This window comes from Carcharhinus amblyrhynchos, chromosome 18, assembly GCF_965287045.1.
Source record: "Carcharhinus amblyrhynchos chromosome 18, sCarAmb.v2.hapA, whole genome shotgun sequence".
NCBI classification, from domain to species: Eukaryota; Metazoa; Chordata; class Chondrichthyes; order Carcharhiniformes; family Carcharhinidae; genus Carcharhinus; species Carcharhinus amblyrhynchos.
This window is the reverse complement of record NC_137341.1, coordinates 35,421,325-35,446,216: the sequence shown is the minus strand read 5'-3', so window position 1 is coordinate 35,446,216 and position 24,892 is coordinate 35,421,325. Positions and strand designations below refer to the sequence as shown.

Sequence of the window (24,892 nt, the reverse complement as noted above, 5' to 3'; positions counted from 1 at the left end):
TCATACAATGTTACACCAGGCCTTCCCCCCACAAATTCCCAAATGAGCCTATCAATGCTTTGAGAATCATCCAATTTTCTCCTTGCCCAAAGCCCTGCAAGTTTTTACATTTTCATGCATATGCATGAGCAGCACAGCACCAGGGACCCAGGTTCAATTCATGGATTGGGTCACTGTGGGGGTTTCCTCCCACAGTCTAAAGATTTGCAGGTTAAGTAGATTGGCCGTGTTAATTGCCCTTTAGGCGTCAAGGAGACGAGCTAGGGCAAATGCATGGGATTATGGGGATAGGGCCTAGGTGAGATGATGGTCGGTACAGACTTGACAGGCCGAATGGCCTCCTTCTGCAGTGTAGGGATACTATTATGAAAAATAACAAAGTTAAAACATGACTTGGTACCAAGTTTGACATTTGATTGCCAGGTACCCTCATGAACTTTTGTTCTAGATTATAAATAAATTCAGATGCACTGAGGACAAAGAACATCATATTCAAAATCAGACACCAAAACCTATTTACATACTTGATTGATTTTATCCATTCATCTTTTTCCTCTGGTGTTGGTGCAGATATTCTGTAAACCACGTGATTGCCTTCGACTACCCGGCCATCAGCTTCAGTCTTGCAGGCTTTGATCACCTGGCCTTTGTGGCTAGGATTGAAAAGCTCAAAGCAGTTCTGAAGAGCAGAAAAATCTGATGTCAAAACAGGAGTCACTAGTAAGCTGTATTGACAATGGTACAGTTGTTAGCACACTCGTCCCTAAGTCAGAAGGTTGATAGAGTTCTATTAGGAGAGGCCCTTTGGCTCATCAAGTTCACACCAACACATTAGAAACACCTGAACTCCCACCTAAACCCATCTGTCAACACTTGGCCTGTAGCCCTGAATATGCCAAGTGTTATGTGCCAAGTATTCATCCAGATGCTTTTTAAAGAGTGAGGTAACCCCCCTCTACCATCCTCCCAGGCAGTGCATTCCAGACCATCACCACCCTCTGGGTAAAAATTCCTCAAATTCTCCCCCAAACATCCTGGCCCTCACCTTGAAGGTATGGCCCCTCATGACTGGCCCTTCAACTAAGGGGAACAGCTGCTTCTTATGCACTCTGTCCATGTGTCTCTCAATCTTGTACACCCCAATCAGGACATATGTTTTCTCTGCTTCAACAAAAACAACCCAAACCTACCCAACTTCTCAACTCAAATGTTCCATTCCAAGCAGCACCCTGGTGAATCTCCTTTGCACCCTTCCAGTGTAATCACATCCTTCTGATAATGTGGCAACCAGAACTACATACAGTACTCTAGCTGTGGCCTCAAAGTTCTTTACAACTCCAACATGACCTCCCTGTTTTTGTAATCTATGCCTCAACTGATAAAGGGAATTGTCCCATATGCCATTTTCATCACCTTACTATCATGCCCTTCCACTTTTAGAGATCTATGAACGAGCACACCAAGGTCCCTTTGTTCCACAGAACTTCCAGTCTCCTACCATTCACAGTACTTCCTCATTTTTCAGGGTTAAATTCCATCTGCCACTTATCTACCCATTTGACCATTCTATCTATATCATCTTGTAGTCCAAGACACCACCTCACTTAACTACCCAGCCAATCTTTGCCTATGTGGGAGGTGGATGACAATGTCACTTATATCAATAAATAATAGGGGGCCCAACGCAGATCTGCGGTTTGCCACTGAACACTGGCTTACAATCATTAAAGCAGTCATCACCCTCTGTGTCCTACAAATGAGCCAATTTTGAATCCACTATCAAATTACCCTTTGTCCCAAGTGAATTTTTTCTTTACAAGTCTCCCATGTGGGACCTTGTCAAAAGCTTTGGTGAAATCCATATAAACTGCATTGAATTTTTTGAGGTGACCAGGTGTGTAGATGAGGGTAGTGCAATCAAATTTATTAGATATGACCTCCCTCTGACAAAGCCTACTGACTATTCCTGATCAAACTGTGCCAAGTAGAGACAGATGCTCTCCTCCAGAAGTTTCTCCAATAGTCTGTAGTTCCCTGGTTCATCTCTACAACTCTTCTTAAATAGCAGAACCACATTGTGTTCCATCTGGTATCTCCCCCATGGCCAAACAGAAATCGAAAATTTAAATCCAAGCCCCTACAATTTTCTTTCTTGCCTCCCACAGGACCCTAGGTCACAATTCATCTAGATCTGGAGATTTATCCATTTTTAAGACTGCTAACACCTCTAATACTTTGTCCTTCCCTTTTTAACCTACGTTGTCTTTTGGATGAGGCGTTGAATTGAAGCCCCACTTTTTTTCAGTCCCCATCATCTAAAGAATAAGAACATAAGAAATTGGAGCAGTAGGAGGCCGTCTAGCCCCTTGAGCCTACCCCACCATTCAATAAGATCACGGCTGACCTGGATCGTGGTTCAGTTCCACTTACCTGCCTGCTCCCCATAACCCTCAATTCCCTTATTGATCAGAAATCTATCTACCTGTGACTTAAACACATTTAATGAGGTAGCCTCCACTGCTTCAATGGGCAGAGAATTCCAAAGATTCATACCCTCTGGAAAAAGAAGTTCCTCCTCAACTCTGTTCTAGATTGACTCCCCCTTATTTTGAGGCTGTGCCCTCTAGTTCTTGTTTCCTTTCTAAGTGGAAGTAATCTCTCTGCTTCTACCCTGTCTAGCCCCTTCATTATATGTCTCTATAAGATCTCCCCTCAGTCTTCTAAACTCCAAGGAGTACAGGCCCAATCTACTCAATCTCTCCTCATAAGCTAACCCCCTCATCTCTGGAATCAACCTGGTGAACCTTCTCTGTACTCCCTCCAAGGCCAATATATCCTTTCGTAAATAAGGAGACCAAAATTGCACACAGTACTCTAGTTGCGGCCTCACCAGTACCTTGTACAATTGCAGCAAGACCTCCCTGCTTTTATACTCCATCCCCCTCGTGATAAAGGCCAACATTCCATTTGCCTTCTTGATCACCTGCTGCACCTGCAAACTGAGTTTTTGCGATTCATGCACAAGGACCCCCAGGTCCCTCTGCACAGTAGCATGTTGTAATTTTTCACCATTTAATTTATAGTCCATTTTACTATTATTCCTTCCAAAGTGGATAACGTCACATTTGCCAACATTATACTTGATCTGCCAGATCCTCACCCACTCACTTAGCCTATCCAAATCTCTCTGCAGAGTTTCTGCATCCTCCAAGTGATTTGCTTTCCCACTCATCTTTGTGTCATCTGCAAACTTTGTTACTCTACACTCGGTCCCCCCCTCCAGATCGTCTACGTGTATGGTCAACAGTTGAGGTCCCAGCACCGATCCCTGCGGCGCACCACTAGTCACCAACTGCCAACCAGAAAAGTGCCCATTTATTCCAACTCTCTGCTTCCTGTTAGATAGCCAATCCTCAATCCACGCTAACACTTTACCCCCAACTCCGTGTACCTTAATCTTATGCAGCAACCATTTGTGAGGCACCTTATCAAACGCCTTCTGGAAATCTAAAAACACCACATCCACCGGTTCCCATCTGTCAACCGCACTCATTACATCTTCATAAAAATCCAGTAAATTTGTCAAACATGACTTTCCCTTCATGAATCCATGCTGTGTCTGCTTGATTGAACCATTCTTTTCTACGTGTCCTGCTATTTCTTCTTTAATGATGGATTCCAGCATTTTCCCAACTACGGATGTTAAACTAACCAGCCTGTAGTTACCTGCTTTTTGTCTACCTCCTTTTTTAAAAATGGGTTAGGTGCTCATGTTAGTGAATTCGTTTTAGTTCACTTTTTACAAAATTCTGAATGTTTCTCAAGTTTTGATTCCACAAATATTAGTAACCCACTGGTATTATTCTTAATCCACAAGCACAGACAGCAAGTGTCAATCGCAAAGGTTAAGGGGGATTCTGGTCACATGTACTAGCCCTCTCTCTACTGCACTGCAATTTGCAGGAACTTGCTTACTCCATGAGTCTTGGTCTTTTGGCTAAGATCAAGCACAAGGTCAGGTGTAATGCACGTTCTTGTCAGCTTGGATCAGGTGTATCTCTCCTGTGGTGGAAATGAATTGGATTCAATTTGAATTGATGTTTGGAGCAAGAGAGATTCCTGTAGTTTGCACATTGGCTTTTAAAATTTTTATTCCTTTCTCAATTATAAAGTCTTCCTGCCTATGCCTTACTGAATTAGGTACAGCATTGTGCTTAAGGCACAAATTCATTGCCCACACAGGTAATAACTGCACCCTTACAAGTTAAGGACTGGGGATAGCTGACCTTGAGCATTTAAATTTGAGTTTAAAATTCATTCAAGCCTGGTGACAAAGTGAAGTCTGATAATTAAAATCCATTAACATGGTTTTTTTATTTTATGGTCCGATTACCAAATTCTTTGATTCACTCAGGCAGATAAATCACCAAGACCCAATATCATGAAGTCAATTACTCACAGGTTTGCGCGGATCTTCAACTTCCCGGATACTGAGATTCTCTAATGGAATTATTCCTCTAGGTTCCTTATCCTGTGATAATGATAAATTAGGACCTTAATGAACATCAGCAATTTGGATTCCACAACACACACACAGCCCACTAGTTTCTTTTCAGTACTGAATCACAATGACATGCCATTCATAATTACTATCCCTTTATGGCAGCTGAACTTCCACATGCAACAGACTCAATATCACTAACAAGTTGGCAGAGGCAATGCAATGCCATCACTGGCAGGAACATTTAATTACAGTGACATGTTTACATAGCCAGTTTCCATTATAAATATAGATATGCAAAATAATGATTAAATATGAAATAGTAGGACTAAATTACTTGTTTCTTCACTCGAGCTAGGCATGTGGGGTTCTGAGATATACAATGGAGATGGATGGGGAAAGCAAAGCACAACTAACGGCTAAAAATCCAGATAATATTAATGAAAGATAATCCAAAGGTGAATCTGCCAATACACTTGCTGCAAATGAGGCAGAGCCTATGATGTCTTTCAGTCTGAATGCCAGTTTGAGTAATCTGGAAAGTCAGTATGTATTATACTTTAATGATGAAGATTCATACTAAATTTCTTGCACTCAAATATTTTCATCAGCCTTAGGCAGAATTACTGTCAAGAAAATGGTTTGTTTAGACTAATTTTAAATATTATCTTTATGTTCAATAAGCTCAGGCAACTTACAGTTGTATATTCAAAGTAATAGAGGCAATTGTCTGTAAGAATGAACCATCGCCGTTTCCATGTTTTTACTCTTCCTCCTAAAGTAAAGAAAGTTTTGAAAACACAGGAAAAAGCTTTAGAAGTTAACTTTAAAACATTTTAACAACTTTAAAAAAAAACACATGACTAATGCAAAACACCCACACTTTTTTCCTACCACACAATGACATTTCATTATTTAGCTAGTCCAAATATTCTTGGTATAAAGTTCCATCTGTTTTAAGTCCATAAGTGATCCTGCGGCATTTTACATATTTTTCCTCTTCATTTTTCACACAAGAGATGCACATAAATGTTACTTTTGAAAAGCTCAGTATACTGGCAGGAAGGAGTCACATTTCTCCAGAAGAAAGTGCTATTTCTCATTTATGTGCTGCAAATATTTATAACAGCTGAAACAAATTCAATCTGCAGGATGTTCTGGCTCAACCAACTACTAATAGATGGTGACTCAACCCTTTTAAAATCCCTTCAGCAACAAAGGGGAGGGGATGGGTTGGAAAACCAGTTCTTTTCTGTTTTGTAGCTATCTTCCTTCACCAATATCTGTAGCCATTTTGTAACAGGGTAAATGGCTCTGATCAGAATCTGAATGTGTTGGAGGAACAAAAATAAACTTATGAACAATGAGCTGTGGCACTGATAAAAATGTTACCATACTAACCCAATACATGTACCATCCAGTATGGTCAGTCAATAGCAAGTCAGTGTCCTAACTCTGCCTTATATTCACTGCCCTGGACAGAGCGCATTTTAAACTCAATCTGGGCCCCAGTTGAGGTGAACTGTCCCCAGGCTGGCCCCATTAAAGATCACAGCAATTTATAAACACGATGTCAGAATCTGTGACAGTGTGTTAGTACTTGTGGCAGAGTGGTTAGTACTGCTGTCTCAGCACCAGGAACCCAAGTTGAATTCCAGCCTTGGTCATTGTCTGTGGAATCTTCACATTCTCTGTCTGTGTGGGTTTCCTCTGGATGATCTGGTTCCCACCCATAATCCAAAGTTGTGCAGGTCAGATGGATTTGTCATGCTAAATTGCCCCTTAGCGTCCAAAGACATGCAAGTTAGGGGGATTAGTGGAATAAATGTAGAAGCTATTGAAAGGGTGCAGAGGAGATTTACAAGGATGTTGCCTGGACTGGGAGGCATGCCTTATGAAGTTAGGTTGAGGGAGCTGCGACTCTTTTCCCTGGAGAGACGAAGGTTGAGAGGCGACCTGATAGAAGTTTACAAAATGTTGAGAGGAATAGATAGGGTGGACTCTCAGAGGCTATTTCCCCGGTTTGAAATGGTCGCTACGAGAGGACACAGATTTAAGGTGCGGGGAGGGAGGTTCAGAAGTGATGTTAGGGGTAAGTTTTTCACTGAGGGTGGTGAGTGAATGGAATCGGCTGCCGTCAGTGGTGGTGGAGGCGAACTCGCTGGGGTCTTTTAAAAGACTTCTGGATGAGTATATGGGGTTTAATGAGATTGAGGGTTATAGATAGGTCTGTAGGTTGGTAGGTGATGTGGTCGGCGCAGCTTGTGGGCCGAAGGGCCTGTTTGTGCTGTAGTGTTCTATGTTCTATGTTCTAAATATATGGGGTTATGGGGATAGGGCAAGGAATGGCCCTGTGTAGAGTTGGTGCAGACTTGAAAGGCTGAATGGTCTTGTTCACTGCACTGTCGGGATTCTAATCCAAAGCAAAGGAAGCTATTCAGCCTATTGTTACTGTGCTAGTTCTCAAAGAACCATTTAGTTAGCCCTACAGTCCTGTTCTTGCCCAGTAGCCTTGCAAATTTTTCCTTTCAATTATTTAACCAATTTCCTTTGGAAAATGATTTCTGCTGCCAATACCTTTCCAGCAGCACATTTCAGATAATGATTTGCAACATAAAATCCATTTTTGTCAACTATTATAAATCTAAGTTTCTCTTATTCACTAGCAAAGCTATTCACTAAATCGCTTAGTGAGGGGGAGCAACTGAAGGAAATCAGTATCAATAGATAGTGGTGTTGGGGAGATTAAAGGCTGATACATGTGGCCCTAGAAATAGTGGATACACTGGTGGTCACCTTCCAAGATTCTACAAACTCAAATAGTTCCTACACACGCAGGTAGCCAATATAACGCCACTATTTAGGCAATTACAAGCCAGTCAGCCTGATGTCAGTAATGGAGAAAATGCTATAGTCTATTATCAAAGATCTTATAGCACAGCACCTAGTAAACAGTCGTAGAACCCGAGAGAGCATGGATTTACAAAAAAGGAAATCATGCTCGACAAATCTACTGGAATTCTTGAGGATGTAACTAGTAGCGTTAATGAGGGAGAGCCAGTGGATGTAGAACATAGAAAAACTACAGCACAAACAGGCCCTTTGGCCCACAAGTTGCGCCGAACATACATCTACCTACTAGGCTTACCTATAACCCTCAATCCTACTAAGTCCCATGTACTCATCCAGAAGTCTCTTATAAGACCCTATCGATGTGGTTTACTTTGACTTTCAACAATGTCCCACATAAGAGATTAAGCATGTAAAATTAAAATGCATGGGCTAGGGGATAGTGTATTGAGATGGATAGAAAATTGGTTGGCAGACTGGGGAAAAAAAGGAATAAAGAATCACTTTCCAAATGTCAGTGACTAATGGGGTACCACATATCAGGTATTCACAATATTATTATTGATGATTTAGATGAGGGAACTAAATGGTATGTTGGCCTTCAGAGAGAGAATTAGAATCCAGGACCATGACTGTCTTGGTGCAATTATACAGGGCCTAACCTGCAATATTACGCACAGTTTTGGTCACCTTATGTTCTTGCTAAAGAGGGAGTGCAAAAAGGTTTACTGGACTGATTTCTGAGATGGTGGGACTGATGTATGAAGAGAGATCAAGTTGGTTAGGTTTATGTTCACTGGGGTTCAGAAAAATAAGGAAGATCTCACAGAACAGAACCAGTGAAGACAGTGAGAAACATGAAGCTTCTTTAGTTCTGTGAAAATGGAAAAGACTAACAAGGAGACCATAGTTAGTCCATTACCGAAAAGGAGAATTTATGTTGGAGAATAGGGAACTGGCAAAGAAACAAGACATTTCTGCATGGAGGTCAGTCAGCAGTGGAGTGCCCCAGGGATCTGTTCTGGGACCCTTGCTGTTTGTAGTTTTCATAAATAACCTAGATGAGGAAGTGAAGGGATGTGTTGGTAAGTTTGCTGACGACACGAAGGTTGGTGGTGTTGTGGATAGTCTGGAGGGATGTCAGAAGTTGCAGCGTGCCATAGATAAGATGCAAGACTGGGTGGAGAAGTGGCAGATGAACTTCAACCCGGATAAATGTGTAGTGGTCCATTTTGGCAGGTCAAATGGGATGAAGGGGTATAATATCAAGGGTAAGACTCTTAGCAGTGTAGAGGATCAGAAGGACCTTGGGGTCTGGGTCCATAGGACTCTTAAATCGGCCTTGCAGGTGGAGGATGTGGTCAGGAAGGCGTATGGTGTACTGGCCTTCATTAATCGAAGGATTGACTTTAGGAGTCGGGAGATAATGCTGCAGCTTCACAAGATCCTGGTCAGACCCCACTTGGAGTACTGCGCTCAGTTCTGGTCGCCTCATTACAGGAGGGATGTGGAAGCTATTGAAAGGGTGCAAAGGAGATTTACAAGGATGTTGCCTGGATTGGGTGGCATGCCTTATGAGGATAGGTTGAGGGAGCTCGGTCTTTTTTCCCTGGAGAGACGAAGGATGAGAGGTGACCTGATAGAGGTTTATAAAATGTTGAGAGGTATAGATCGGGTGGATTCTCAGAGACTATTTCCCAGGGCTGAAATGGTCGCTACGAGAGGACACAGGTTTAAGGTGCTGGGGAGTAGGTACAGAGGAGATATATCAGGGGTAAGTTTTTCACTCAGACGGTGGTGGGTGAGTGGAATCAGCAGCCGTTGGTGGTGTTGGAGGCAAATTCGATAGGGTCTTTTAAAAGACTTCTGGATGAGTACATAGGACTTAATGCGATTGAGGGTTTTAGGTAGGCCTAGTAGGGAGGGATATGATCAGCACAACTTGTGGGCCAAAGGGCCTGTTTGTGCTGTAGTTTTTCTATGTTCTATGTTCTATAACCCTTTAAAATTCTAACAGAACTATACAGGGTAGATGTAGGAAGGATGTTGCCAATAGTACGAGTGCCCAGAACCAGGGGTCATGGTCTCAGAGCATTAGGACTGAGATGAGGAGACATTGCTTCTCCCAGAGTGGTGAGCCTGTGGAATTTGCTATCAAAGTTGAGGCCAAAATATTGTATGCTTTCAAGCAGGAGCTGGATTATAGCTCTTGAGGCAAAGGGAATCATAGGATATTTGGCTGGCGGGGGGGTGGGGGGGCACAGGATCAGGCGATTGAGTTGGATAAACAGCCATGATCATAAGGAATGAATGATTAGGGCAGCATGCTTGCACAATGGTACTGTTGCCCAACAGCACTGGAGACCCAGGTTCAATTCTGGCCATGGGTGACTGTGTATGTGGAGCTTGCACACATTCTCCCCGTGTCTACGTGGCTTTCCTCCCACAGTCTAATGGTGTGCAGGTTTAGTGGGCTGGCTATAGTAAACGTGCAGGTTTATGTGAACAGGACGGGGAAGTTGGCCCTGGGTAGGATACTCTTTCAGCGAGTTGGTGCAGAGTCTTAGAAACCCTACAGTGCAGGAGGCCATTTAGCCTCGAGTCTGCACCAATAACAGTCCCACCCCAGGCCCTAACCCCACAACCCCACACATCCCTCTAACCTTCACATCCTGGGACACTAAGGGGCAATTTAGCATGGCCAATCAACCTAACTCATACATCTTAAGACTGTGGGAGGAAACTCATACGGACACAGGGAGAAGGTGCAAACTCCACAAAGAGACTCAAGCCAGGAATTGAACCCAAGTCCCTGGTTTTGTGAGGCAGCAGTGCTAACGTTGTGCCACCCTTAACGAGCCAAATGGGCCTCCTCTGAGCTTTAGGGATTCTGTGGCTGTCTGTAATGCTAGAGCAGGCTTGAACAGCCAAATGGCTGTCTCCTGCTTCTGTTATCTGTTTCTATGATTTTGAATACCTCTATTAAATCTCATCTTAAGATTCTCTCCAAGAAGAATAATCCCAGTTTCTCTAGTCTCTCCAGGTAATCCAGTTCCAAGTTCATGTTACAGTTCCTCTTACAATTCCAGTGGATATCCTCTGCACCCCTTTCAAAAACTTTGACATATTTTCTAAATTGTGGTGCCCATAACCAGACAAAATGCTCCAAGGTCTAACCAGTTATTTAGAATGACTCAGCACAACTTGTTTTTGCCTGTTTCTAAAGCCATGGATCCCATATGCTTTTAAGATAGGAAGCGCTCAGCAACACTTATTCAAGCAAGTTATCAACAAGACTCCAGCCTAAGCATTGTTGCTGGGAGTGGTACTAAAATTTAGGAATGCTGTATGTAATTTGTGCAAAATGAAATGGTAAACTCTCCACAGATATGCAATGTCTCTGTGGACTATGAGCAGAACCCAGTACCAACGTGTACTGTTCCAATCATTCTCTATCCAGAACACTGCAAAATTGGATCAATTTGTTAGATAATTGCCCAACCTGAAAACTGTAGGTAGGAAGAAAGGCAGTTCCCTAAAACTACCCCAGCATTGTTTATATTCATCATCACAAGCAAGGTCTATGAGGAAGTGCCTTTGATAAAAGTAAACGGGCACGGCTTGAATTATAGCAAACATCCAGTTAAAATGCTAAATGATTAATTCAGAACATTACCAGTCTGTGGCTACTAGTTAACTATGCCTGCCAGCAGCATACATACCAAAAGGTCTGGCCAAGTACAAATAATGAAGTAAAGTGCCTGTTGCGAGTTACTACAATTTCAGAGTGCATGCAAATCTTTTCAATACCACATTCGGTATGAATCACACAAATTCATGTCATCTAGTATTTCAGTGTTGGTTCTAGCAATGTTTGAGAAGTTAACACAAGGCGCAGCAAAACAGCTAACACAAGTATTTCACTAATTTGGTCTGGTGGCTAAAGAAGCAAACATACCAGGGTCCCAAAAGTCAAAGATTGTGCGTTTCACGAACGAATATGCCAACAATCTTTACAAGATACTGTAGGTGTGTAGCAGAAAGGAGGGGGATCAGATCTCGTAGTGGAATTGAAACTACACAGCAAAGCATTATCGCAGGAGGCACTTCACAACAATGTTTTCGTTTTAAAAAGAAAGGGAAAATACAAAAAGGAAGGGAAGGGAAAACAGAAGTTAAGTAATGCAACCAAGTCAAGAGAATCAGGAACCTCCTCTGGTACGTACCTCCTAATGCAGAATAAGCAGAGACAGCCAGTCATAGAACAGAAAGGTGACAGGTCATAGGCCATAAGGAAAACAAGAAGGCACATTTAAGCCAATTTTATAAAAAAAACTACAGCAAACACACAAACCAATAGGAAAATCACAAAAAATGCAAGAAAAAGAGAGACACATACAAATAATAACTCTGAAGGTGCAACCTGCTTCATACGTGGAAAGTTGAAGCAGTTCAAATGTAACAATCATGCAACTCCCTTCAGTACTGCAGCAAAATAAAGGTCAAATGGTTTAGTTTTGTAAACAATGTTTCCAGCTCCACTATCCAATATGTTGATTGAATAATGGAACTGTAAATCAGCATCATTGTACAAACCCCACATACTGATGAGCAAAGCATGTAGAAAGAAACCAGTGTTAAAATACAACACAATAGCTCCTCTTATTAAACAGAAAATATGAAAAACTACAGTAGATTTCCAGGTAAAATTATAGTTGCGGTAATTGTTTCTCCTGCACACCGTTGATTATGCCAACCTTCTGGGGCAAATGATGAGCAATGGTCGAACTGATTTCCTTTCTTCAGGCATTATCATTTATAATGCTCATGGCTGAACTGTATACAAGCTCATCGCACAAAGAGGCAACCATTCCTAGCGTCACCTATTTTTTTTTGAAACACAAGGTAGGGCAACACAACAGACATCGGGCAAAACCAGACAGACGTCGCTAGTAGCAGTCAGTGGACAACACACAAAGATTACAACCTGAACGCCCCTCTTAAGCCTGTGATCTCCACCACTTAGAAGGCCAAGAGCAGCAGAAACATGGGACTTTTGCACATTTCCTCCCCCAAACCACACTCCATCTATATTTGGAATTTTATCACTGTTCCTGGGTCAAAAACGTGGAACTCCTTCTCTAACACTGCTGTGGGCATACTTGACATCACATGGATTGTGATTCAAGATGCTAGTTCATTGTCACCACTTTGACAACAAGGAATGGCAACAAAAGCTGGCCTTTCCAGCAATGCCCACATCTCATGAATTAAGAAATAAAAGATTGAAGCAGTATAAAACGGGCAGACAATTTAGTATTGTGGCTTTCAAGCTATGGCAAATTCATCACTTCATCCCCATTTTGGTATCATTGCAATACCCTTGTCATAACACCTGCCACAGCACTGTTAGGTAGGGATTTCCAGGATTTTGATCCAGGAGACGAAAGTGGCACAGTGCTACATTCCCAATAGTAGTTTAACGGTTAGTTTAACGTCTGTTGTTGGAAAAATGCTTGAATCCGTCAAAGAAGAAATAGCAAGGCACCTGGAGAGGAACGGTTTGACAGAGCAGACGCAGCACGGATTCGTTAAGGGGAAGTCGTGTTTGACGGATTTATTGGATTTCTATGAGGATGTGACTAGTGCGGTAGAGGGGAACCGGTGGATGTGGTGTTTCTCGATTTTCAAAAGGCGTTTGATAAGGTGCCACACAAAAGGTTGCTTCAGAAGGTTAGGGGGCATGGAGTTGGGGGTAAGGTGTTAGCGTAGCTAGAGGATTGGTTGTCTAATAGGAGGCAGTCAATAAATGCTATTCTGATTGGCGGTTGGTGACAAGTGGAGTGCCGCAAAGATCGGTGCTGGGGCCTCAGCTATTTACCATTTATATAGATGATCTGGAGGAGGGGGCTGAGTGTAGGGTGATGAAATTTGCTGATGACACAAAGATGAGTGGAAAAGCAAATTGTGTGGAGGGTATGGAAAGTCTGCAGAGGGATCTGGATAGGCTGAGCAAGTGGGCGAGGACTTAGCAGATGGAGTACAATGTTAGCAAGTGTGAGGTTATCCACTTTGGCAGAAATAATAGTAGGAGGGATTACTATTTAAAGGGCAAAAAGCTGCAGCATGCTACGGTGCAGAGGGACCTGGGGGTCCTTGTGCATGAGTCGCAAAAACCCAGTCTGCAGGTGATCAAGAAGGCGAATAGGATGCTGGCCTTTATAGCAAGGGGGATAGAATATAAAAGCAGGGAGGTCTTGCTGCAACTGTACAGGGCACTGGTGAGGCCACAGCTGGAGTACTGTGTGCAGTTTTGGTCGCCGCATTTGCACAAGGATATTTTGGCCTTGGAGGGAGTGCAGAGGAGGTTAACTAGGCTGATACCGGAGATGAGGGGGTTAGACTATGAAGAGAGACTAAATAGACTGGGTCTGTACTCGGAGTTTAGAAGGATGAGGGGGGATCTTATAGAGACGTATAAGATAATGAAAGGGATGGATAGGGTAGAGGTAGAGAGATTTTTCCCACTCAAAGGATAGCAGGACTAGACGGCACAGCCTCAAGATAAGGGGGGGGGGGGGGGTGCAGTTTAGAACTGAGTTGAGGAGGAACTTCTTCATTCAAAGGGTGATGAATCTCTGGAATTCTCTGCCCATTGAAGTGGTGGAGTCTACCTCGCTAAATATATTTAAGACACAGGTAGATAGGTTTTTGACAGACAAGGGGATTAAGGGTTATGGGGAGAAAGCAGGAAAGTGGAACTGAGCCACTTCAGATCAGCCATGATCTTATTGAATGGCGGGGCAGGCTCGAAGGCCTACTCCTGCTCCTATTTCTTATGTTCTTATGTTCAATAGAACAAAAGTGGCAGACAAAGAGACAAAATCTCTTTGATTTAAACTGTTCGCTCACTATTTCCCATTCAAGAATAACTCAAGCCTAGGATTCAACCAGTACTGATGCATCAGAGAATGAGCTTGCCCTCCTCTGATTCCATGCAGAAGCAGAGACCACTACAGTGCCATATCCCAACAGAACACTAACTTCAACTTGTCAGTAGGGATCTCATGAAGGTGAACCTGAATGCCATAGTAGGTGGTTTTACACTTGTCCACATGCCCATTCAGCACACTCTGTCCACTGAAACCAACGGATGGAAAACGATGATGCAAGCATACAATTGGACAGCCCTGCCAGTAAATGATGCACTTTATTTTGTCTTCTGTTGGAATGAAAGACTTGTGTCTACACATTGCCTTTTAGAACTTCAGGGTATCCCAAAGAACTTTATAGCCATTTAAGTACTTTTTGGAGTATATTTACTGTTGTAATGCAACAGCCAATTTGTGCACAGCAGTTGCATCTGCAAAAGTGATCAGATAACCTGTTTTACTGATGTTTGTTCAGATGAATGTTGGTTCAGAGCATTGGGAAGATCCTCCCTGCTCCTTTTCAAAAGTGCCGGGGGTCTTTTAAATTTACCCAAGAGGACAGATGCAAAGAATGACACCTCTGATAGTGCAACATTCCTTCAGTACTGCACTGGAGTGTCTGCAAATTTATGAGCTCAAGTCTCTTGGGACGTCAAACTCCTGACTAGAAGCGAGAGAGTAACATGGGTTACGAGTGTACCTAATCTGATAGATACCCAAAATGAAACAAGACTTGGGTAATAAATCTTAAATTTTCTACAACATATTAGAATATGATGAGCCAACAAACCTAATTTTAATAGCCAGCCTTCTCGATCAGGGTTAAAAAACGTGTGGGTCAAATCATTCCCATCATCTTCTGGGATTTTGAAAGGCTCATTCTTAATACTATCATATAAGTTCTGCAGAGGAATGGGAAAAAGAGAGATTAACATGAATCTAATGCACAATACACCAGTTAGAGAATTACAAAATATTTAGAGTACAGAAACAGACCATTCAGCCCATCTGTCCTATGTCAGTGTTCATTTTCAACATCTTCTAGCTCTCATCAACATAACCTTCTATTCCATTCTTCCTCATGTACTCATCTACCTTGTCCTTCAATGCACACATGCTTTTTGTTTTAACTATTCTTGTGCTAGACAGTTACACATTTTAACCACCTTCTGGATAAAAAATGTTCCTTCCAAATTCCCTGTTGGATTTATTAAGTGGTCCCTAGATTGTCTCCCCCCGGAACTGGAAACATCTGTTTGCTCTATTAAACTCCTTCAGAATTTTAAAGGCCTCTTATCAGGTCACTCCAGAGATTTTTTTTCTGCAGTATAGAGTTCAATTGATATAACCCCCAAGTTCTGGAATCCCTATAAATCATCTTTGCTCTGTTGCTGGAAAATCATTTCAATTGGAGCTCAGTTTGTTTACAGACGTAACCTTATTTTGCAGTACAGACAAATGCACCAGTAAAACCATCCCACAGACAATAAAAGCTAAAATGACAGGTCATTTCCCCACCCCTCCTTTCAACTGACCTAGGCTAAAAATAAAAATTATTCACTCACTGAAAGCCACTTATCCACAGTCACCACTCCATCTACATTTTGGGAAAGCATGCAGGGATGGTGGAAGGAGTTTTAGTTAAGCACTCACTCTGAGCAAGTCCTCTGGGAGGTCTCCTCCTTCATTGATGCCCCGATTCATGGATATAAACCTTTCCACCGCGGGTTTGTCCCTTACATTGGGGTTGTGCAAACTTGTGTTCAACATGATTATGGCAAATGATAGCACGTAGCAAGTGTCTGTTGAGGAGAAAGACAAGCCAATTAAGTTCACTCTCCCCTAATGTTGATTGTGCCTTCAGTTGCCAAGGCCTTGGGTCTCTCCACTGCTCTTCAAAAAACCTTCTACTTCTGACCAAACATTTGGACACATGTCCCAGTATCTCCTTTGAAGCCCCATGAAATATTAAAATACGTTAAAGATTCCAATTAAATGCAAATTATTGTTTAATATTTAAAGTGTGCCCTGCTCCAATTACTAATTTTTCTTGTTACTGATCAATCATTTGTTTTCTGAACTTTGGCTTCATGCGTATGAAAGTCAAGCAGCCATTCTTTTCAGATTCTTTAAAATCTTCTGGGCAAAGACCAACAACAATTTACTGTAACACATCAAAGAGCAACACCTCCCTTTCAAAGTAAAGGATGAACTTGCTAAGGTTATGAAATGCAGGACGCAAAGCAATTCAACTTGAATTTTTTTAAAAGTGGTTACAGTTGTAACATAGGAAACAGATCAGCCAATTTGCACACAAATTGCAACATGATCTAGACCATCCAATCTGTTCATTAATGGTATTAAAGGGACGAATATTAATCTCTGCACATGGAGAAGAACTTCATGCTCTTCCTTGAGATTATGCTTGGGATCTTTTACATCTTATGAATGCAATCATGACCTCAGTTTAATGTGCCAGCTGGCCAGCAATGCCACACTAAAGGAGCTTTATGTTGATGCGTTAGCCTAGATTTTAAGCTTAAGTCTCTAGATTGGAATTTGAACCCACAACCTTCTGAAGAGAGAGTGCTACCACTGATCCACAGTAGGCAGTCATCATGCAAACTTCAGGAAAAGACAAATGACTTTGGAAAGATGAGAGTCATCTTGACAGGATGCAGAGGAGGTTCACCAGAGTGGTTCCAGCATTAAAGGATTTTAGCAATAAGGTTGGGCAAGAGAAGCTGGGACTGCTCTCCTTAGAGCCAAGAAGATTGAAGGAAGATTGGATAGAGGCACAGGGGATTATTTCAGGTCTACACAAGATAAGCAAACAAAAACTGTTGCTATTAGCTGATTTACAAGAACATAAACCTGAGATTTGGGACAAGAGATATAGGGAGTGGTGAGGAAGACTTTTTAAAACAAAACAGTGAGTAGTAATGACTTGGAACTTTCTGCCTATTAGTGGTGGTGGAAGTAGGATGGGCACTTAAGATAAATAAACTTGCAAGACTCGGGATAGAATGGGGAGATGGAACTAACTGGATTGCTCTATTGTGAGTTAGTATGGCCTGTGTACTCTAATGATTCTATGACATCAGAACCATTCTGAATAAAACCATCTAAAATCAATAAAACCATTCTTGGAATACAATGTTGGCAAGTGTGAGGTTATCCACTTTGGTAGGAATAATGGTAGGAAGGACTACTACTAACAGGGCGAAAAGCTGCAGCATGCTACGGTGCAGGGGGACCTGGGGGTCCTTGTGCATGAGGCAAAAACCCAGCCTACAGGTGCAGCAGGTGGTCAGGAAGGCAAATGGGATGCTGGCCTTCATAGCGAGGGGGACAGAATATAAAAGTAGGGAGGTCTTGCTGCAACTGTACAGGGCACTGGTGAGGCCGCAGCTCGAGTACTGTGCGCAGTTTTGGTCGCCACACTTGCGCAAGGATATTTTGGCCTTGGAGGGAGTGCAGAGGAGGTTCACTAGGCTGATACCGGAGTTGAGGGGGTTGAGCTATGAGGAGAGGCTGAATAGACTGGGCATGTACTCATTAGAGTTTAGAAGGATGAGGGCAGATCTCATTGAGACGTATAAGATGATGAAAGGGATGGATAGGGTAGAGGTGGAGAGGTTCTTCCCGCTCAGAAAGGACAGCAGATCTTGAGGCTGTGCCCTCTAGTCGGGGGGGGGGGGGGGGGCGGGGGGGCAGTTTAGAACGGAGTTGAGGAGGAACTTCTTCACTCAAAGGGTGGTGAATCTCTGGAATTCTCTGCCCGTTGAAGTGGTTGAGGCTACCTCACTAAATGTATTTAAGATGCGGGTAGATAGGTTTTTGATAGGCAAGGGGATTAAGGGTTATGGGGAGAAAGCGGGAAAGTGGAACTGAGCCACTTCAGATCAGCCATGATCTTGTTGAATGGCGGGGCAGGCTCGAAGGGCTAGATGGCCTACTCCTGCTCCTATTTCTTATGTTCTTAAAGCTGCTGGCTGGTTTGTTGCCTCGTTAGAGAGTCTGCTGCAATGAGGAGCCAGAAGATGTCTGCACACAAAAGCAACCATTTTCTAATTTATTCTTTGGAATTGATTTTAGGAAGGGGAATTAAACAAAAATAGGCCTTCGTACAGAAGCAAATAACAGATTCAAAACTAAACCAAATTTTTTTTTCCTTCCTCCCAGGTATGTTTTAATTAGTGTTTCTAAAATAAAGAATTTTAGGGTCAGCAGTGTTAAGTGAGGGTAGATAGTGCATACTATTTTACCATACTGCTAAAACTTTGCCTCGCCAATCTTCTTCAAGTCATTGTCTCCCTCACTGCAGAGTTCCATTACTGGTGGACTCCATAAGTCATCAGAAACGAGACTGCAGTCAGCAACTAGGAATCTGGAACAGATCTACCTACACATTCTGCAAAGGGGGCTTAATAACTGCACTCCAAACATTAAGTTACAAGGAGAATTTACACTTAACCCGCCAAATTAGTGAATACAAACAATTTAAGAGTGATTTAATGGAAGGTTTAATAATATCAAGAGGAACAAATAGTTCCATCCATTTCTGCTGCTTGGGGAATTCGGGACTAGGGAGCAATTAGTCTAAAGATAAAGCCAAACGTCTCAGGAATGAAATTAGGAATCTCCTACATGCAAACAGTGTTAGTGTGGAACTCTGGATGATCAGAGATTACTATCCGTGATTTGTGTAAAAAGTAGGTATATGGAGTTAGGTCATAGCTCAGCCATGATTTTGCTGAGTGGTAGGACAAACTCAAGAGACTAAATGACCTCCTGGTCCTACATGAGAGCCTGCAAATCATCTACCACTGCCGCAGCCAGGATCAGCGATCCCCACAGAGACCAGGGAGGGAGCCAGGGTCATTTCAAAATCTTCAGCATTACTCTTTTCAGTAAGGTGCTAATGAGCTTTAGGATGATGGCTGGATTTGGTTTCATTAGATGATTTTTTTAAATTACCTTTTGTAGCAATAATTCAGAAGGGATTCCTCTTGAGATCAGCAGGTAAAAAACCAAGTTGCATTTACACAGCACCTTTAATAAAATGTCCGAAGACACATTACAGGAACAGAAAATTGACACCATACGAACGAGACTTTGTAAACTTTGTCCAAGAATTTTGGAGGGAGGGGGTGGGGAATGATCATTCTAATGCTCTGCCCAGTGATATCCCATGTGGTTTGGTTTTTGGTTGTCATGAGGACAAAGGCCCAGGTTGAAATCCAACTGTTAATTTCACACTCGAGACCAAAAAAAAGAGCACAGTTGGTCTGCTTTGACACAGACTAAAAGTCTGAGAGAATGAGGAAAACATCTGCTGCTGCATCAAGCAGAGGGAAAGACTGTTTTTGTGTTAACCACCACACAACGCTGGAGAAAATGGATTTCCTGTTTGAAGAGAAGAGCCTTGTTAAGTCTTAAAGACCAAAGAGTCATCAGGGTGTGCCTTATGGCTGGCAGTCAGTTTGATGATGCTCAGGAGATTGAGTGGAGCAATTTTCAAATGAGACACTTTGACATACTCTGGTGTTGGAGGGAGAAGAGACCTGTAGAACAGTCAGGTGTTTGGGATTTTATCTACAAAGTTACAAATTTGCTGGAAGTGTGACATAAGGGACAAAAATAACTTGGGATTTTTGGTTATGTTAGTTAATTAGTTAGTTAATTGGAAAAGTAACTTTAGATTTGCATAAGAGTTGCAGTATTTAGTCGATGTTGATTTTAGTTTGTTACAACAAAAATCAAACTTGAAATCTTGTGCAATTCTTTTCATCGGATGTTGGTAAAACCATATTTCTTGAAAAGTTATCAGTCTTTATGAGGATTGTGACAACACCATATTAGGTGACCAAAAGCTTGATTAATAGGGCAGGTTTTAAGCAGCTTCTGGAAGGAGGAGAGAGAAGTTTAGGAAGGGAATTTCAGAGTTTAATGACCTTGGCAAGTCCAGTAGATCGTGCTGCAAAAATAAAGACTCAAATTTCTATAGCACCTTTCACGATCACCAGTGTCTCAATGTCTCACAACTGAAGTGCTTTTGAAGCGTTGTCAGCTTTGTAATGCAGGAAAGATGGCAGCTAATGTGTGTACATCAAGATCCCACAAACCACAATCACCTAGGCCAGGGAACAATTCTTGTTTGCCTTATTAGTTAGCGTACATGACAGAAAAATGACCATCAGGTGAAAGAACCCCTTCAATGAAGCCCATTTGAGACACATTAGTAGAGTAGGCAAGACAGATCAATTCAGGAAACAGTGAAGGTAAAACTACCAAAAGGAGGGAGCACCAGGTTGGGAAAGATAGATCTAGGGTGTTAACATGGGCAGCAGAGCTTTAGATGAGCTCATGGTTACAGTTGGTGGGAGGCCAGGCACAGAACTACTGGATTAACTGTGCCTGGATGGTATTGAAATACTAGTGAGCACCAGCCCTTTGTTATCTGTCAACCAACTTATCATCAATGCTATCACAGTTTAATCAACACTTAACTAGGAGGCATGGAACTGATCAATTTCTTTATGTCCAAGCTTCAACGGTTGAACAAATCTCACGTATTAGTGAAATTGAGACAATCTGCTGGGGTTCCTGTAATCACCCTTTTCCAATACTGGCAAAATCTACCTTGGGATAAAATTATTGTTGTCATTCCAGTCCTACCCCAGACTTCCAATATTTAGATCGGTTCAAATAACAATTTGATGCATTAATCAGGCTGGCATTAATCCTCACTGTTGGTGAGAATCCTGGCTGTTTCTCATCTTGTTTCACCATCCAGCTCAAAAATCAAATTTTCAGAGACTTTTCCAGAACAGAATTACTAATTATTCCTAAAAAGTGCAAGTATGAGTGTGAGGCCAGTATGTTGTTGCCAGTGCAATATGTGGAAGGTCCTGGAGGCTCCTGGTCTCCCAGACATCCATATCTGTGCTCGGTGTGTGGAGCTGCAGTCCCTAAGGGACCGGGTTAAGGAGCTGGAACTGCAGCTCGAGGACTTTTGTCTCATTAGAGAGAATGAGGAGGTAACTGACAGGAGCTACCGGCAAGTGGTCACACCGAGGCAACGGGAAGAAGACAAGTGGGTAACGGTTAGGAAGGGGGAAGCTCACGTGATGGAGAGCACGCCAGTGGATGTCCCCCTCCAAAATAAGTACTCCTGTCTGAGTACTGCTGGGGAGGACAGCTCACCTGGGGGAGGAAGCAGTGGCCAGGTCTCTGGAGCTCAGCCTGACCCAGTACTTCAAAAAAAAGTAAGAAAGAGAGCAGCAAGGCAGTGTTAATAGGGGACTCCACAGTGAGGGGATCAGACAGGCGTTTTTGCAGACACAGACGGGAGTCGCGGATGGTGGTTTGCCTCCCTGGAGCTGGGATCCGGGATGTGTTGGAACTTTTAAATTCTATCAAGATAGATAAGTCACCAGGACCGGATGGGACGTACCCCAGGTTATTGTGGGAGGTGAGGGAAGTGATTGCGAGCCCCTGGCGATGATCTTTGCATCGTCGACAGAGACGGGAGATGTTCCAGAGGATTGGAGGATTGCGGATGTGGTTCCTATTTTCAAGAAAGGGAACAGGGATAGCCCGGGAAATTACCGACCGGTGAGTCTGACCTCAGTGGTTGTTAAGTTGATGGACAGGATTCTGAGGGACAAGATTTATGAGCATTTAGAGAAGTTTAGAATGATCAGGAATAGTCAGCGCGGCTTTGTCAAGGGCAGGTCATGCCTTACGAGCCTAGTTGAGTTCTTTGAAAATGTGACTGAACACACTGACAAAGGAAAAGCGGAGAACGTGGTTTACATGGACTTCAGCAAGGCGTTTGATAAGGTCCCCCATGCAAGACTTCTTGAGAAGGTGAGAGGGCATGGGATTCAAGGGGCTTTGGCCTTGTGGATCCAGAACTGGCTTGCCTGCAGAAGGCAGAGAGTGCTTGTGGATGGGTCTTTTTCTGCATGGAGGTCGGTCACCGGTGGAGTGCCCCAGGGATCTGTTCTAGGACCCTTGCTGTTTGTCATTTTCATAAATGACCTAGATGAGGAAGTGGAGGGATGGGTTAGTAAGTTTGCCGACGATACGAAGGTTGGTGGAGTTGTGGATAGTCTGGAGGGATGTCAGAAGTTGCAGCGTGACATAGATAGGGTGCAAGACCGGGTGGAGAAGTGGCAGATGGACTTCAACGCGGATAAATGTGTAGTGGTCCATTTTGGCAGGACCAACGGGATGCAGGAGTACAATATCAAGGGTAGGAGTCTTAGCTGGGTTGAAGAGCAGAAGGATCTTGAGGTCCAGGTCCATAGGTCTCTTAAATTGGCCTCGCAGGTGGAGGATGTGGTCAAGAAGGCGTATGGTGTACTGGCCTTCATTAATCGAGGGATTGAGTTTAGGAGTCGGGAGGTAATGCTGCAACTTTATAGGACCCCTGTCAGACCCCACTTGGAGTACTGTGCGCAGTTCTGGTCGCCTCACTACAGGATGTGGAAGCTATTGAGAGGGTGCAGAGGAGATTTACAAGGATGTTGCCTGGATTGGGAGGCATGCCTTATGAAGATAGATTGAGGGAGCTAGGTCTCTTCTCCCTGGAGAGATGAAGGTTGAGAGGCGACCTGATAGAGGTTTATAAAATGTTGAGAGGAATAGATAGGGTGGATTCTTGGAGGCTATTTCCCAGGGCTGAAATGGTTGCCACAAGAGGACACAGGTTTAAGGTGCTTGGAAGCAAGTACAGAGAAGATGTTAGGGGTAAGTTTTTCACTCAGAGAGTGGTGAGTGAGTGGAATCAGCTGCCGTCGGTGGTGGTAGAGGGGAACTCGCTGGGGTCTTTTAAAAGACTTCTGCATGAGTACATGGGATCTAATGGCATTGGAAGTTACAGATAGTTCTATGGCTTGGTAGATATAGATGTGATCGGTGCAACTTGTGGGCCGAAGGGCCTGTTTGTGCTGTAGTGTTCTATGTTCTATGTAGAAACAGCTTTTGACACAATGACTAGGTTCAAAATAAGTTGCTGGAATGATCAGAGATGTGTCTACCCACACCATTGCTGAATAGTCATCCACTCCCTCTTCTGCTCAACCTCTAATCTGCTGAAGCAGTATAACTAAAAAAAATCTCGAGGTGGTAAGGAAACTAGCTTGCTGATCACAAACTCAGGTGTTCCATTATTAGTCAGGCTCAATAAAATGGGGTGAAAAACTCAGAAAACTGTTGAGGCATCTACTAGTGGAAAATTTGTAATCATAGTTTACAATTAGGAGGAAACCAGTCAACCCCTTGAGCCCATTCCACCTTTCAATAAAGACTGTTTGGTATCTCAAACCCATTGGCCAGTCTTGGTTCTGTAACCCTTCAACATCCCTTCCTAACAAAAATCTGGTTTCCCCCTGCTTCACAGGAGGTGGTGCAGTAAAACAAAGACAAGACCTAGCAGGGTGTAAAAAAAAATGAAGCCAAGAAATTAATACTATTGTATTAGTTTACTATTTATAGATATAATCCAACTAACCTGTTGATTGAAAGACCCCAGGATTACACTGACAGTATCGTGAGGCAAATGCTTCCATCATTCGATCTATTTTCTGTGCCTCACCTGGCAACCTGAAGCTCCATAGAAACTGCCTGTCCCCATAAAAAAACAAAATGGACAGCTGTGAGCACTATCAGCAGTCATTTAAGATCAGAGTGAAGAGGTGCTAGGGCTTATTGATTGCAATGAGCTCTACAAAGCATTTCGTCGCTCAGTACTTGAGCAGCTTGAAGCTACCATTGACTAGAATGTTCTCTCACCTTTTTAAAAGTATTCATGGTTTAATAAAACTCAACGTAATTACAAAGTGTATACATCTAGCCCTCCGACACACAAAAACATGAACAAATCTTTGCTGATGTGATATAAGAATTATTGCTGGCATATGGCTTCCATTAAAATTTATTTATTATTCACAAGTAAGTTTTACATTAAAACTGCAATGAAGTTACTGTGAAATTCCCCTTGTCGTCACACTCCGGTGCCTGTTGGGGTCAATGCACCTAACCAGCATTCAGATTGTGGGAGGAACTGGAGCATCCAGAGGAAACCTACGCAGACATGGAGAATGTGCAAACGCCACACAGACAGTAACCCAAGCCGGGAATTGAACCCAGATCCCTGGCCTGAGACAGCAGTGCTAACCACTGTACCACCAGATGTAACTGATTTTAAATCATAAAAATCAACAAAATCAGGTCCACGTTAGTGTTGGTTCTGCATGAGCAGCTGTCCTATTCATATCATTTGCATTATACTGTGGTTTTCACCTCAGGGTGCCCAAAACTCTGTATAGCCAATGAAATACTTTTTGAAGTGTATTTATTATTGTAATGTAGGAAACATAGAAGTGTATTTATTATTGTAATGTAGGAAACATAGCAGCCAATCTGTGCACAGCAAGCTCCCAGAAACAGCAAATATATAACTACCGGGTAATCTGGTCGAGTCATGATGGTTACCATGGTGAGCTCTCGTGCTCTCCTTTGGCTATTGCCAGAAGATCTCGTACATCTGAATGTCCACCTGAGGGGGCGGCCAGAGCCCCTCAGTTAACATCTCACA

General features: G+C 42.8%; 1 protein-coding gene across 1 annotated transcript in view; it reads right to left on the bottom strand.

Annotated features, from left to right (window-relative positions):
• The window catches only part of LOC145355027 (cytohesin-3), an 86,490-nt gene that overhangs the window by 3,887 nt on the left and 57,711 nt on the right, over nucleotides 1-24,892 (bottom strand). Inside the window, exons 7-12 of the mRNA XM_080206802.1 lie at nucleotides 23,807-23,919; nucleotides 15,937-16,085; nucleotides 15,074-15,185; nucleotides 5,200-5,276; nucleotides 4,460-4,531; nucleotides 525-679 (exon numbers count right to left, since the gene is read on the bottom strand). Coding sequence (XP_080062928.1) covers nucleotides 525-679; nucleotides 4,460-4,531; nucleotides 5,200-5,276; nucleotides 15,074-15,185; nucleotides 15,937-16,085; nucleotides 23,807-23,919 — 678 coding nt within the window. The remainder of the gene's footprint in view (nucleotides 1-524; nucleotides 680-4,459; nucleotides 4,532-5,199; nucleotides 5,277-15,073; nucleotides 15,186-15,936; nucleotides 16,086-23,806; nucleotides 23,920-24,892) is intronic.